The 15,183-nt window shown below is 46.4% G+C and overlaps 2 protein-coding genes across 2 annotated transcripts in view; one reads left to right on the top strand and one right to left on the bottom strand.

Annotated features, from left to right (window-relative positions):
- Positions 1-566: 566 nt before the first annotated feature.
- Positions 567-8,138, top strand: LOC139390830 (uncharacterized protein DKFZp434B061-like). Its single transcript, XM_071138228.1, has 5 exons — positions 567-767; positions 4,038-4,103; positions 4,211-4,274; positions 5,754-5,954; positions 6,209-8,138. The coding sequence occupies exons 1-5, from the start codon at positions 569-571 to the stop codon at positions 8,136-8,138; spliced, it is 2,460 nt and encodes an 819-aa protein (XP_070994329.1). The 5' UTR covers positions 567-568.
- A 2,308-nt stretch (positions 8,139-10,446) lies between these two features.
- The window catches only part of LOC139390536 (F-BAR and double SH3 domains protein 1-like), a 28,144-nt gene continuing 23,407 nt past the window's right edge, over positions 10,447-15,183 (bottom strand). The window contains exons 18-19 of the mRNA XM_071137712.1: positions 15,036-15,091; positions 10,447-11,974 (exon numbers count right to left, since the gene is read on the bottom strand). Coding sequence (XP_070993813.1) covers positions 11,924-11,974; positions 15,036-15,091 — 107 coding nt within the window. The 3' untranslated portion in view covers positions 10,447-11,923. The remainder of the gene's footprint in view (positions 11,975-15,035; positions 15,092-15,183) is intronic.

Raw genomic sequence — 15,183 nt, forward strand, 5'->3', positions numbered from 1 at the left:
TGTGAATACTTATGCAAATTTGATATTTCTGTATTTAATTTGGAATAAATTTGAAAACATTTCTAATGTTAACATTGTTTTACAAAAATTGCGATATTTTGCCGACCAGGTTTTACAAACTATCAAGTACTATACAACAAAATATTAGTTGATGAGTGGTTGATGAAATCCTCACTTCTTGGCCTGTAGAATTTAGCACGGTGTGTGAGGGAGTGAGTGAGTGTGGGCCAAGATGCTCAGTAAAAAAACATCCACCGGTGTATACCACCAGGCCCAGCTTTCTCTGCCTGCTGAGATAGATAAAGTTGTCTCTAGCCAGTGGTACGCACAGGAAGTTGAGAACAGGGATTATCTAGTCACAACATGATGACAGGAGACTCAGGTGGCCTTACAAGACCAGGCACACAGGCCCATCAATGCCGCTGAGTAGATCAAGAGTTGACATCTTCTGATAAGTGTGGGGAACCTCCTTCATGGTTACGTTACTGACTACAGGACATATGTGTGTACCCATTGGCTATACAGGACTACACTACAGATAGAGGACGAGTGAGGACCCTTTTGAGGGATGACAGACCTGGAGGCATCGACAGTGGGGGAACCCCCTCCCCCGTATATGATCTTCCTCCTGGTCTTCTTCTTCTTCATCACTGGCCTCCTGGGCTTCCTGGTCTGCCACCTGCTGAAGAAGAAGGGCTACCGTTGCAGGACTGGGGAGGAGGAGGACGATGAGGAGTGTGAGCAGAAACTGGGACTAGACAAGAATGGTAGGTATCTACCAGGATCTGTCAGAGTGTGTTTAGACATACTGTATAATGGCTTTTGATCTATCCATTGATGTCAAATAAAATAAAATCTTATTGGTCACATACACATATTTAGCAGATGTTATGGCAGGTGTAGCGAAATGCTTGTGTTCTTAACTCCGACAGTGCTGTAGTATCTAACAATTCACAACAATACAAACATCCAAAAGTATAAGAATGGAATTAAGAAATATATATATATTTGTTTTAACAACAAAAAAATGTTGGAGTGGCAATGATTAAAATACAGTAGAATAGAATACAGTATCCAGAGGTGGGACCAAGTCATTGAGTTACAAGTCACAAGTAAGTCTCAAGTCTTAGCACTCAAGTCACAAGTAAGTCTCAAATCAAGACAGGCAAGTCCGAGTCAAGTCTCAAGTCAAGACCAACACGTCTCAAGTCCTAAACTTTGAGTTTCGAGTCCTAAACAAGTCATAATGTACTCTTCACCAAATGTAATACCATTTCATTTTTTTAACAAGAGTAATAGTTAGTGTATTACATTTATGTAAATCATGAATGCTTTTAAAAATATATTTATTACTTTCCAAATAAACGTTATATTTCCATGGAAATACATGGGTAGCCATAAGAAAGACCCCCTCCCCAATATCGAGGATCGCTATCGGCGATGTAGCCTTGTACACAATCTCCCAACCTTCACACACAATGATCACATTCCCACACTGACTGACTGTGTGGAGGCTCATTGAATTAACGTTACGTTAGCCAACATGCTACACTAGCAAAGTTATGAATGAGATAGCTGTCGGCTATATTAGCTACGACTTAGCGTTCTTTGTGCAGCTTCAAATGTCGAACAAAGTTGGAAGTTGGTGCGCCTCCGTCTGTCATTTTCTTCCCGCATGTTTTGCAAGTTGCAATATGTTTTTGTTGATACAGTGTAGTCTTTATATCCGAAAATAATAATTTGGGGTGTCATCTTTCCAAGCGCTCCATCTGAATTCACCCGCCAACGTTCCTCTGCACTGCCATGCGCAACTTTTTCTCAGCTGGCACAATTTGATTGGCTGCTGTCCGATTCAAACTGTAATCCTTTAAATAAAGAGTTGATGCGCTGCACACTTTTTTTAATAGCATCGTTTTTAATATTTGGGCTTGGGGAGGGTATCAAGTCAGTTCGAGTCAAAAGGCTCAAGTCCAAGTTAAGTCACGAGTCATTGGTGTTAAAGTCAAGGTCAAGTTGCAAGTCATGATATTTGTGACTTGAGTCTGACTCGAGTCCAAGTCATGTGACCCGAGTCCACACCTCTGGTATATATATATATATATATATATGAAATGAGTAAAGCAGTATGTTAACATTATTAAAGTGACTAGTATTCTACTATTAAAGTGACCAGTGATTCCATGTCTATGTACATGGGTCAGCAGCCTCTAAGATGCAGGGTTGAGTAGCCAGGTGGTAGCCGTGAAGGCTATTTAACAGACTGATGGCCTTGAGATAGAAGCTGTCTTTCAGTCTCTAGGTCCCAGCTTTGATGCACCTGTACTGACCTTGCCTTCTAGATGGTAGTGGGGTGAACAGGCCTTGGCTCAGGTGGTTGTTGTCCTTGATGATCTTTTTGGCCTTCCTGTGACATCAGCTGCTGTAGGTGTCCTAGAGGGCAGGCAGTGTGCACACAGTGATGCGTTGTGCAGACCTCACTACCCTCTGGAGAGCCTTACAGTTGGGCGGTGCAGTTTGCGTACCAGGTGGTGATACAGCCTGATAGGATGCTCTCAATTGTGCATCTGTAAAAGTTTGTGAGGGTCTTAGGGGCCAAGACAAATTTCTTCAGCCTCCTGAGTTTGAAGAGCCGCTGTTGCGCCACCTTCACCACACTGTCTGTGTGGGTGGACCATTTCAGTTTGTCAGGGATGTGTATGCCGAGGAACTTGAAGCTTTCCACCTTCTCCACTGCGGTCCCGTCGATGTGGATAGGGGAGTGCTCCCTCTGCTGTTTCCTGAAGTCTACGATCAGCTCCTTCGTTTTGTTTACGTTGAGGGAGAGGTTATTTTCCTGGCACCACTCCACCATGGCCCTCACCTCCTCCCTGTAGACTGTTTTGTCATTGTTGGTAATCAGGCCTGTCGTCTGCAAACTTGATGATTGAGTTGGAGGCGTGTGTGGCCATGCAGTCATAGGTGAACAGGGAGTACAGGAGGAGGCTTAGCATGCACCCTTGTAGGGCCCCTGTGTTGAGGATCTGCGAAGTGGAGGTGTTGTTTCCTTCCTTCACAACCTGGGGGCAGGTCGTCAGGAAGTCCAGGACCCAGTTGCACAGGACGGGGTTCAGACCCAGGGCCCCAAGCTTAATGATGAGCTTGGAGGGTACTATGGTGTTTAAGGCTAAGCTATAGTCAATGAACAGAACGAGAGCCCACAGTCCTTGGGACCGGTGGTACTATGTTATCCTCAAAACGGGAAAATAAGGTGTTTAGCTTGTCTGGGAGCAAGACGTCGGTGTCCGCGACATGGCTGGTTTTCCCTTTGTAACCTGTGATTATCTATTGACCCTCACCACATACGTCTCGTGTCTGAGTCGTTGATTTGCGACTCCACTTTATCTCTGTACTGACGTTTTCCCTGTTTGATTGCCTTTCGGAGGGAATAACTACATTGTTTGTATTTGACCATATTCCCTTGCCATGATTAAATGTGGTAGTTTGCATTTTCAGTTTTGCGTGAATGCTGCTGTCTATCCACGGTTTCTGGTTTGGGTAGGTTTTAATAGTCACAGTGGGAACAACATCAGGGTCAGGGATATGGCTTGGAGAAGTTAAGTGTCCATGATTGATTTTTTAAGGCAGATACAAGGGGTATGCGTGACGTTTTTCGGACATGTATGTCTTTATCCAAAGGCCCTTGGTCATTTACCAAGCAGGAAACTGTACTCTTTATGTTAGAGAATGTTATTTCAGCTTGAATTAAATTCAATCCAATGTAACCACTGAACACTCACGAAGAAGTAATATTTCCCATATTGAATTCATGTTTATTTAATGGGTACTTGAAAACCATGGGCCTCAGTGGAAGTAAACAACTTTAAAGGAAGTAGAATCTCTTGGAAGCATACAAACAAACAGAAATATGCTCCTTTCATTGAAGTAAGGAAAAACGGTCCAGGTCAATAACTTTGAGAATTTCCTTTAATAATCTTGAATGATGATGAAGCACGCTTGGGGGCAAGCTGCTTCGTCAGATAAGCTTTCATATATTACAGATGATGAAGAAGAGGAAAATCAAGACACCGTTGAACAAATCCTGAAGTGCATCATTGAAAATGAAGGCAATAACTTAATAGATACTACATTTTGTCAATACCTTTGGCACTTAAATACTGCAATTTAAATTGTGCTTAGCAAAAGTGTGTAATGTTTGTGTTCTACTTTCTAGCTAACATGGAAGCCTTCAAGGATATGCTAGGAAAACAGGATATATGTCAACATCATGATCCTAGGTACGTATTGCTAAGATCAATTTTTATTCTACTTAGTTATAATGTATTTTTGTGTAAGTAGATTTACATTCACCTTGTCTTACCCCAGCGTGTTATCACCTTTGGTGAAAGTATTTTAGTGCAGAGCTAAGGTTACTTCGTAACAGCACCAACTCCTCTCAAGTAATATACTCCTACTTTATTGCTCTCTGGAACAAACCAGTATTTCTGTGGTACATAATGCATATGGTTTAAATGCAGGTCTCCTGTACTGTACTACAGGGTTTCCACCTGCTTTAGGCTGTTGTGTTTTCAGAGAGGCCACAACAATGGGTGTAGCCTACATTTCTATGTGCCTGTGGCAGTCAGGCAGAGTCTGGAGAAAGTCAGTGTATTGTGTGGCTTGTATTTATGCTGGGACTAGCGGGTAGCTATGGAGTGGGGTGCCCAGCCCCTCTGTTCCTGCGCGATGCAGTGTGTCCTTGGGCTATCTGTCCCATGGGGTCACCTGGCTTAATGTTGTCTTGGTCTCAGCAGCTCTGTTATGGGATCTAGGCCCGTAACCACAAAGTGTCTCAGAGTAGGAGTGCTGATCTAGGATCTGTCCATACAATCTGATTTATTTTTAACTTAAACTCTTACTCTGAGACTCTTTGTGGATACAGGACCTGATCTTTACTGCCTTGTTGTGAGGCAAAGAGACAAATAGTCTCCCTACATAGTATGCTATTACTGCACTCAACCAACGTGCTTCTCCTTACAGCCATATCAAGCATTCTAGGTAGAGATGATCAAGGGTATTCTAGAGAAACAGACCCAGTGGTGTGCTGTGATAATATAACTGTGATGTGCTACTAGTATATTGGAGAGATTTATGCTTGTTAATTAGATCCATGTTCTTACTTGGCACCTCTAGGGTGAGGGTTTTAGTGTTCCTGTCTGTTTACCAAGATAGTGCTCTCAGACTGACAGCAGCCTACAGGGCCGTGGCGTTCGTTGGTATTCTTCCCACACTCTCCTCTCTCAGCCAGCTACAGCAGCAGTACAGCTACAGTACTCCCCAGAGATGCTGCAGTCCTGATGGGAGGGAGGTCACAGACAGAGGCGGCCAGAGAGGGGAACAGAGGGACTGATGGATCACACTAGAGACTCTTATTTCACAGACAGACTACAACAAATATGCTACTATAAACCGGATGCTTAGAAATGGCGTTTAGATGCTTAGAAATATGTTTTTGGATGTTTTTGCTTAGTCATGGTCTAGAGTGTGTCCCAGACACGCTCCTCGGGACCCCAAGGGGTGCATGTTTTTGTTTTTGCCCTAGCACTACACAGTTGATTAAAATAATCAACTAAACATTGAGCTTTGATTAATTGAATCAGCTGTGTAGCGTTAGGACAAAAACCTAGGACCCCTTGCGGTCTCCAGGACCGATTTTGGAAAAGGAATGGAAAATAAACATGCCTGACTGAATGGGTATTTCATTGTCTTTCCAAAAGATTACTGCGCAAAGAGAGCCTGGGGGGTATTCCACCTCATCACCACACAGTGCACTCTGGCGCCCAGCTCGACCATAAGTCCTGCACACTCTGTGTGCAAGGGCGGTCCAAGAAGGCCCGCCGCCTGAGCCGTGTGCCTCGGACCAATAAGCCCAGAACGCCAGGAGAGAGGAGAGAGTCCACTGTGTTCGCTGTGGGAAGGTGAGTCACACTGAACGGGTGTTTGACAACACAATACATTCATCTTTATTTATTTAATTTGTTCTTGCCTGGTAGCCCATTAAGAACACATTTGTAGTCTCTCTAGTCACACTACTTTGTGTTTTCTAATGGGATTTAGGATTCAGAGAATTCAGAGGCCTTTGTGTTTAAGTACTTTACATGTGTACGGTTATGCTATCTAGGATTCTCATCGTGGTGATGTAAAGTACTATCTGATGTCCTTATACCTACAGGTTCCGAGTCACCCACATGGACAAGAAGGATCAGGGGTCTGGCGACCAGTTGGACCAATCGGAGGCCCTGGATAGTGAGAAGGGGGATGAGGAGGACCCCCAGAGGAAGGAGGGGTACAACCTGCAGAGCATGTTCAAAGACGTCAAAACAGAGACCACAAACGGTGTGGTGGCCACCGCGGCCAAGCGGAAGAAGAGTCTAGTTCTGTTCTCGCTGCGTAGAGGCAGTGATCCAGTGGGGGTCAAAGTGTCACTGAGCCAGCCCGTGGTGGAAGAGGAACCCCTCTTCAATGATCCGTTGAAGACTGCTCCAGTGCAGACCTCCAGCCCTGTGAAGGCCCTGTCGTCCCAGCCCAGCATGGGCTCTGCTGCACCTGACGACACTGAGATGGCCCCTGTTAAGATGTCCCCCACTAGGGTCACTTTTATAGTGTCCCCCACAGAGGCTCCCGAACCGGTCTCTCCCAACACGAGTCCAGCAGGAGTTTCCCCCCTAACGCCCCCGGTACAAGAATCCCCCATCACCACCCCAGTACAAGTCACCCCCATGACCCCTGAAATATTCCCCCTTACCCCAGGCTCCCCTACTAACCTTGCCCCTAGCCCCTTAAATGTCTCCCCTGCCACTTCCCCTGTACAAGCCCACCCTACCCCTGTACAAGCCTCCCATACCCCTGTACAAGCCTCCCCTACCCCTGTACAAGCCTCCCATACCCCTACCCCGGTACAAGCCTCCCCTACCCCTGTACAAGCCTCCCCTACTCCTGTACAAGCCTCCCCTACCCATGTACAAGCCTCCCATACCCCTGTACAAGCCTCCCATACCCCCACCCCTGTACAAGCCTCCCCTACCACTGCCCCCTTAAATCTCTCCCCTGCCCTGTCCTCCAGAATGGTGTCCCCCTCCCCTAACTCCTTAAATCTCTCCCCTTCCCTGTCCTCCAGAAAAGTGTCCTCCAATACTACTCCTTTAAATCTCTCCCCCACCCCTCCCCCCATGCAAGTCTCCCCTGCCCTGTCCTCCAGAAAAGTGTCCTCCAATACTACTCCTTTAAATCTCTCCCCCACCCCTACCCCCATGCAAGTCTCCCCTGCCCTGTCCTCCAGAAAAGTGTCCTCCAATACTACTCCTTTAAATCTCTCCCCCACCCCTACCCCCATGCAAGTCTCCCCTGCCCTGTCCTCCAGAAAAGTGTCCTCCAATACTACTCCTTTAAATCTCTCCCCCACCCCTACCCCCATGCAAGTCTCCCCTTCCCTGTCCTCCAGAAAAGTGTCCTCCAATACTACTCCTTTAAATCTCTCCCCCACCCCTACCCCCATGCAAGTCTCCGATGCCCTGTCCTCCAGAAATGTCTCCCCTGCCCTCTCCTCCAGAAAAGTCTCCCCTACCCCCTTAATGGTGTCCCCTATAGCTCCTCATAGCATTCTAAGTAATACTACTACTTTAGTCAAGGTGGAACAAACCTCACCCTCCTCCTCTCCGTTCACGACCTCAGCCACAGCCACCATGAAAGGGCCAGAACACAAGGCAGACAGCCTTGCTAGGTTTAAGGCCGACAAAGTCTCTCCCACTGTGGCCACTGTGAAGATCTCCCCCACCGTGGACCACATGAAAGTCTCCGCCACCATGACTCCAACAAAAGTCTGCCCCTCCAGTGGAAGCCCTCTAGAGAACAAGCTGGAGGTGGGTAGTGTTGCCATAGTCAACGCCAGTCCTGACAGTCAGAGGGAAGTCTCTGTGGTGTGTATGGCTGATGTGGTGAAGGGGGAGAAGGAGGACCCTGCTGTGGCCCAGAGCCCCCCAGAGGAGGAGAAGGAGGACGAGGTGGAGATGGAGGACATAAAGAACTGTCGGGTCAGCCAGGAGGAGGAGGGCGTGTCTCTGAAGGAGAAGAGGAGATCAGTACACAGTCAGCACAAGTGGTGAGAGAGAGAGAGAGAGAGAGAGAGAGAGAGAGAGAGAGAGAGAAATGGATATATAGCAATAATACGGAGGTAAACCAACCAGGCCATGTCAAAACTCAACTGAGATCACCAGGCCATGTCAAAACTCAACTGAGTACACCATGCCAGGCTGGCTGAGACTGTCTGGCACCAACTATGAAGTGACATGGCTTCAAAACGACAAGGCTGTGATTCATCCAGATGGATTGATCTTAAACACTTGTATAATGTGACTAACAGCACAGCTATAATACTACTCCTATTATAACCAGACAGTGCAAGCCCAGGCCTCACAGACTACACCAACAACAATCAACTATATCCCCAACAACCATCAACCATACCCCCAACAACCATCAACAATACCCCCAACAACAATCAACTATACCCCCAGCAACAATCAACTATACCCCCAGCAACAATCAACTATACCCCCAACAACAATCAACTATACCCCCAACAACCATCAACCATACCCCCAACAACCATCCACAATACCCCCAACAACAATCAACTATACCCCCAACAACAATCAACTATACCCCCAGCAACAATCAACTATACCCCCAACAACAATCAACTACACCCCCAACAACAATCAGCTATACCCCCAACAACCATCAACTATACCACCGTGTAAGTCGACCAAGAGAAAACAATGGGTAATATCGGTGTAGCCTAGCTACTTGTCAGTCTGTTCTGTAACTCTACTACATACTATGGAATTAGAGGCAGAAACTGCCTCTGAGTAGGTTAACTCCAGGTTTTGATGTAGTCACCACTGGCTGTTTCTCTACCTATACAACCACATGCTTCCCATGTCATCTTGCAAATCAGTGGACCCATTTTGGTCCGCTAAAATGTTACTAGGGGCTCGATTCAATCTATTTCGGCAAAGTTCAGGTAATTTCCGATTGAGTCGACAAATGCAGCCTTTACATTTAATTTGCGTTATAGCACTGAACTTCAGCAATACGGATTCAATTGAACCTAGTCCCAAGTGTCATTTAGGACATATTATCATCAAGGGTATTGATACAGCCCAAAATAATTCAGCTATCTGAGCTTCTAGATTCTAGCATGTGGATTCACTGTCTGTGTAGACTAATAGACTGAGAGACCAAAAGTCCGTCTTAGATCACTTTGAAACATCTATTTTTCCATTGACTCAGCTGTGTCCAATCTTATTAAGTTCTTATGTGTACAGTGGGACAGAAGTCTCCCTGCCCTGAGAAATGTTGTGCTGGGTATGGTACAGTGGGACAGAAGTCTCCCTGCCCTGAGAAATGTTGTGCTGGGTATGGTACAGTGGGACAGAAGTCTCCCTGCCCTGAGAAATAGTTGTGCTGGGTATGGTACAGTGGGACAGAAGTCTCCCTGCCCTGAGAAATGTTGTGCTGGGTATGGTACAGTGACGTGATACAGAGGATAGTTATGTCACTTTTGATATTCTCAGAGAAAACTAAAAAAACAAAAGCTAGTCCTTAACCAACCGTAACAAATACTACAAAATGTTTCAGTCGGAATAGTGCTTTTAGCTAATGACTCTAGAATGTATGTTTAAGGTACTGGAATATGTTATGTTGTTTACTTGGAAGCATACAGTAGCAGCGTACACGCTTAAGTCTTATTCATATAGAAACCATAGGCCAGCACTGCAGTTGATAAATATACATCATTAGGATGGTATTTTATCTGTAGTGGTAATTTGTTTTGTGTCAGGGTGGCTTTAATATTCCCACTGGACTACATAATAATGTGTAGTCATGGACAGAAACATATACTTCCAGGGTTGTATTTACTAGGAACCAAACAGAAGCAATTTGGTTGAAACAGGGAGGGACCTACCTGATTTGTCCAATAAGAAATGCTTGTTTTTGTTTTCTGTTGCAAAACATTTGCTATGGTGTATCATAATGAATAGGACCCTGATCCATAGTAGTGAACAGTGTTTCTCTCACAGACATACAACATACGCCTCACCTCTTCTCACTCGTTGACTCCAATTCCTTATTGCTGCACTTCATCATTTTAACAAAGAACCAATGGGATTTCAGTGTGATATGATGTCCAATGTCAACAGGGCATTAAGGCTGTGTTCATTTTTTTGCACAGCAGATATTTCCTTATTAGCCAGAGAATACGGTTTTAGCCATACGATGACAATATTCCTGAGCTGAATTTGAATTATGGAAATGATGTGAAACTCTTGATACCAGATTATTTAATCTAGTTTTGCTTGAAACTAATCTGTTTTCATTTACTACAGATGCATAGCACTTTGAAAATGCTTTTTTATTTGTATTTAACCTTTTATTTAAGTAGGCAAGTCAGTTAAGAACAACTTATTATTTACAATGACCTTGTAGAGATAGTATCAACATTGAAAATATTATAATACGCAATAAAGAACAACTAACAAAATGGCGTTTATATGCATTAGACATGTTTACTTTAATATACATCATAGATGTGAAATGGTCAAGAAATCAAAAGCTTACTACTGTATATATCTGACTGTATGTCCCAGTCATAAATGTTTCACCAGCGAACAGTACTGTAACTCCATATGTGAATGGTACTATATCTGGTTATAGCTCTGCTAAGCACAGAATATGAATATGATTTCATGTTTTCAAATTAACTGGCAAACAAAAGCACACCAAAGTATTATTTTTGTGGAATCGAAGGAATCGTTACATACAGGAATCGAAGGAATCGTCACATACAGGAATCATTTCCTGTATGTGTTACCAGGATGTGGTCTCCTCTGCTGGTCATGGCTGCTACATGCATTATCAGTTCACAGTAATGATCTAACTCCTTAGTCTTACACTGTGTCCATTGAGTGTAAAATATATTTAAATGTGTTTGTAATGGCCTTAGAATCATATATTGCATGTGTTTTCATTGACCGAAGCTGGAAATAACTCATGAGGAAAACATATATTAAATGCATACTATTAATCAACAACCTGATGATGTGAGTCATCTCAAATGTGAAAATGCAGCTGTACAATGAACAATTCTTAAGGAATCAAACTAAGTATATATTAAAGCTATGCATTTGACCTTTGTTGTTCGTATGACTAATTGCTGAGGTGGACTTAACCCAAAGTGGTACTGTTAGAGCATTTCGTTCTGATACTTCAACCATCCTGTAATTCTGAGGTAAGATACTAACAAGCACAAACACACCAGGAAGATTGTTTAATACATCTCAGTGTCCATGTTTGATTCTGGTTCTCATGGAAATAGAACATGACATGTAGAATATGGTTTACTACTGTATAATTAATACAGTTCATTATGTGGTTTACTACTGTATAATTAATACAGTACATTATATATGGTTTACTACTGTATAATTAATACAGTATATTATCATGCAAGCAAAAAAAAACATCAGGCACAAGCTTATTTGAACTGCAATACTGAACATTTATTTCTACAGGATCTCAAATAACCCTGTATCTTATCATACGCAAATTATAAACATCACTTCCTACAAGATAGTTTAATACTTCTGAAAACTGGTGAATGATGTCCCTGAAGCTCAGAGACAGATGAATCCATGCTTTTTGACATATTATCACGTAAACAATACAAGAATACTAACTTTCAAAAATAGTGTAGCCTGTCAGGAAGAGACTAAGCTCATACTGTACAAGTCCCGGTGAGGGTGTGTTTCATCCTTTCGGTGAAGGCACAAGACTCTCCTGTGGTGTCCACTCTGTCTCTTCTGAACACTCCCCCACACATGCTTCCTCAGGGCATGGGGGAGTGTCTCTGAGTTGGGGGAAGAGGGGGAGCCCTTGTCTGGGACAACAAAACAATGAATAAAGACAGACAAACAGATGAAACGCTTCAAAAGAGACTGAATGTAGTTATACAAAACATTCTAACTACAGTAATAGTGCATTTTGAGCTTTAGAGAGGGCATTCAGCAGATCAACTGAAAAGATTTAAGAGCGAGTTCACGCTTACGGAGCATAATATAATGACTGAAAAACTGAGCCGCCTCACTTTATGCACCAAAATTCAATCAAGATGATAGGACACCACAAAAAAGGATATAAGAAAATGAGGAAGCGGCACAAACCCTGACCAGCCGTACCCAGCCCATCTCTACCCAGCCGTACCCAGCCCTATCCAGCCCTGTCCTACCCAGCCACCCCACCCCTACCCATCTTTACCCATCCCTACCCCACCAAGTCCAGCACTGCCCTGCCACACCCCGCCCTGCCCTACCCTACCCAGCCCTGCCCAGACCTGCTCTACCCATCCCTACCTATATCTACCCATCCCTACCCATCTCTACCAAGCCCTGCCCAGGCCTACACAGCCCAGGCCTACACAGCCCTGCCCTACCCAGCTCAGCCCCACCCAACCCTACCCAGCCCTACCCTGTCCTACCCAGTCCTACCCAACACTACCCAGTCCTACCCAGCTCTACTCAAAACTACCCAGTCCTACCCAGCCCTAATCAACACTACCCAGTCCTACTTAACACTACCCATCCTACCCAGCCCTAATCAACACTACCCAGTCCTACCCAACACCACCCAGTCCTACCCAACACCACCCAGTCCTACTCAACACTACCCAGCCATACTCAACACTACCCAGTCCTACCCAGCCCTACTCAACACTACCCAGTCCTACCTAGTCCTACTCAACACTACCCAGCCCAACCCTACCCAGCCCTGCTCAACACTACCCAGCCCAACCCTACCCAGCCCTACTCAACACTACCCAGTCCTACCCAGCCCTACTCAACACTACCCAGTCCTACCCAGCCATACTCAACACTACCCAGTCCTACCCAACACTACCCAGTCCTACCCAGCCCTATTCAACACTACCCAGCCCAATCCTACCCAGCCCTACTCAACACTACCCAGTCCTACCCAGCCCTACTCAACACTACCCAGTCCTACCCAGCCATACTCAACACTACCCAGTCCTACCCAACACCACCCAGTCCTACCCAGCCCTACTCAAAACTACCCAGTCCTAATCAACACTACCCAGCCATACTCAACACTACCCAGTCTTACCCAGCCATACTCAACACTCCCCAGTCCTACCCAACACTACCCAGTCCTATTCAACACTACCCAGCCCAACCCTACCCAGCCCTACTCAACACTACCCAGTCCTACTCAACACTACCCAGTCCTACCTAGTCCTACCCAACACTACCCAGTCCTACCCAGCCCTACTCAAAACTACCCAGTCCTAATTAACACTACCCAGCCGAACCCAGCCCTACCCAACACTACCCAGTCCTACCCAGCCATACTCAACACTACCCAGTCCTATCCAGCCCTACCCAGTCCTACTCAACACTACCCAGCCCAACCCAGCCCTACTCAACACTACCCAGTCCTACCCAGCCATACTCAACACTACCCAGTCCTACCCAGTCCTACTCAACACTACCCATCCTACCCAGCCCTAATCAACACTACCCAGTCCTACCCAGCCATACTCAACACTACCCAGTCCTACCCAACACCACCCAGTCCTACTCAACACTACCCAGCCATACTCAACACTACCCAGTCCTACCTAGTCCTACTCAACACTACCCATCCTACCCAGCCCTAATCAACACTACCCAGTCCTACCCAGCCATACTCAACACTACCCAGTCCTACCCAACACCACCCAGTCCTACTCAACACTACCCAGCCATACTCAACACTACCCAGTCCTACCTAGTCCTACTCAACACTACCCAGGCCTACCCAGCCCAACACTACCCAGCATTACTCAACACTACCAAGCCCTACCCATCCCAACCCAGCCCAACCCAGCCCTACCCAACACTACCCAGTCCTACCCAGCCCTACTCAAAACTACCCAGTCCTAATTAACACTACCCAGCTGAACCCATCCCTACCCAACACTACCCAGCCCAACCCTACCCAGCCCTACTCAACACTACCCAGTCCTACCCAGCCCAACCCTACTCAACATTACCCAGTCCTACCCGGCCCAACCCTACCCAGCCCTACTCAACACTACCCAGTCCTACCCAGCCATACTCGGCACTACCCAGTCCTACCCAGCCCTACTCAACACTACCCAGTCCTACCCAGCCCTACTCAACACTACCCAGTCCTACCCAGCCAAACCCAGCCCTAATCAACACTACCCAGTACTACCCAGCCCTAATCAACACTACCCAGACCTACCCAGCCCTACTCAACACTACCCAGCCCTACCCAGCCGTACTCAACACTACCCAGTCCCACCCAGTCCTACTCAACACTACCCAGTCCTACTCAACACTACCCAGTCCTACTCAGCCCTACTCAACACTACCCAGTCCTACCCAGCCTTACTCAACACTACCCAGTCCTACTCAGCCCTTCCCTAACCACCCATAACCAAGCCTACCCAGCCCTATCCTCTCCTACCCAGGCCTACCATTTCCTACACAGTCCTACCCAGCCCAAGCCAAACCTTCCCAGTCTTACCCAGTCTTACCCATCCCTCCCCATCCCTACCCTACCCACCCCTACCCAGCCCAGCCCCTCCCTACCCATCCCTACCCACCCTACCCAGCCCTGACTTACCCAGCCCTGACCTACCCAGCCCATCCCTGACCTACCCAGCCCCCCCCTACCCACCCTACCCAGCCCTGCCCTACCCAGCCCCTCCCTATCCACCCTACCCAGTCCTGCCCTACCCAGCCCCCCCTACCCACCCTACCCATCCCTACCCCTCCCTACCCACCCTACCCAGTCCTACCCAGCCCCTCCCTACCCAGCCCTGCCCTACCCAGTCCATCCCTACCCTGCCCTGCCCAGCCCCTCCCTACCCACCCTACCCAGCCCTGCCCTACCCAGCCCTAGTCTAGTCTACATACCGGTCGTATTCTTCCGGCTGAGAGGTCAGGTGAGCTGTGTGTGCTGCCTGCACTCTCTGAGAGGATGTGAGAGAAAACAAGAACAGATACAGTGTTCAGAGAAAAGAAAAGGAACAAAACAGTGCGTGTACTGTACATTGTTAATGAA

This window comes from Oncorhynchus clarkii, chromosome 31 (genome assembly GCF_045791955.1).
Source record: "Oncorhynchus clarkii lewisi isolate Uvic-CL-2024 chromosome 31, UVic_Ocla_1.0, whole genome shotgun sequence".
Classification (NCBI taxonomy): domain Eukaryota; kingdom Metazoa; phylum Chordata; class Actinopteri; order Salmoniformes; family Salmonidae; genus Oncorhynchus; species Oncorhynchus clarkii.

Bases quoted from the DNA above. Each gene is read 5' to 3' on its own strand.
- LOC139390830 (XM_071138228.1), top strand. From the start codon at position 569: ATGACAGACCTGGAGGCATCGACAGTGGGGGAACCCCCTCCCCCGTAT. The intron at 768-4,037 runs GTAGGTATCTAC...CATATATTACAG, and splicing joins ACTGGGACTAGACAAGAATG to ATGATGAAGAAGAGGAAAAT. The intron at 5,955-6,208 runs GTGAGTCACACT...TTATACCTACAG, and splicing joins ACTGTGTTCGCTGTGGGAAG to GTTCCGAGTCACCCACATGG.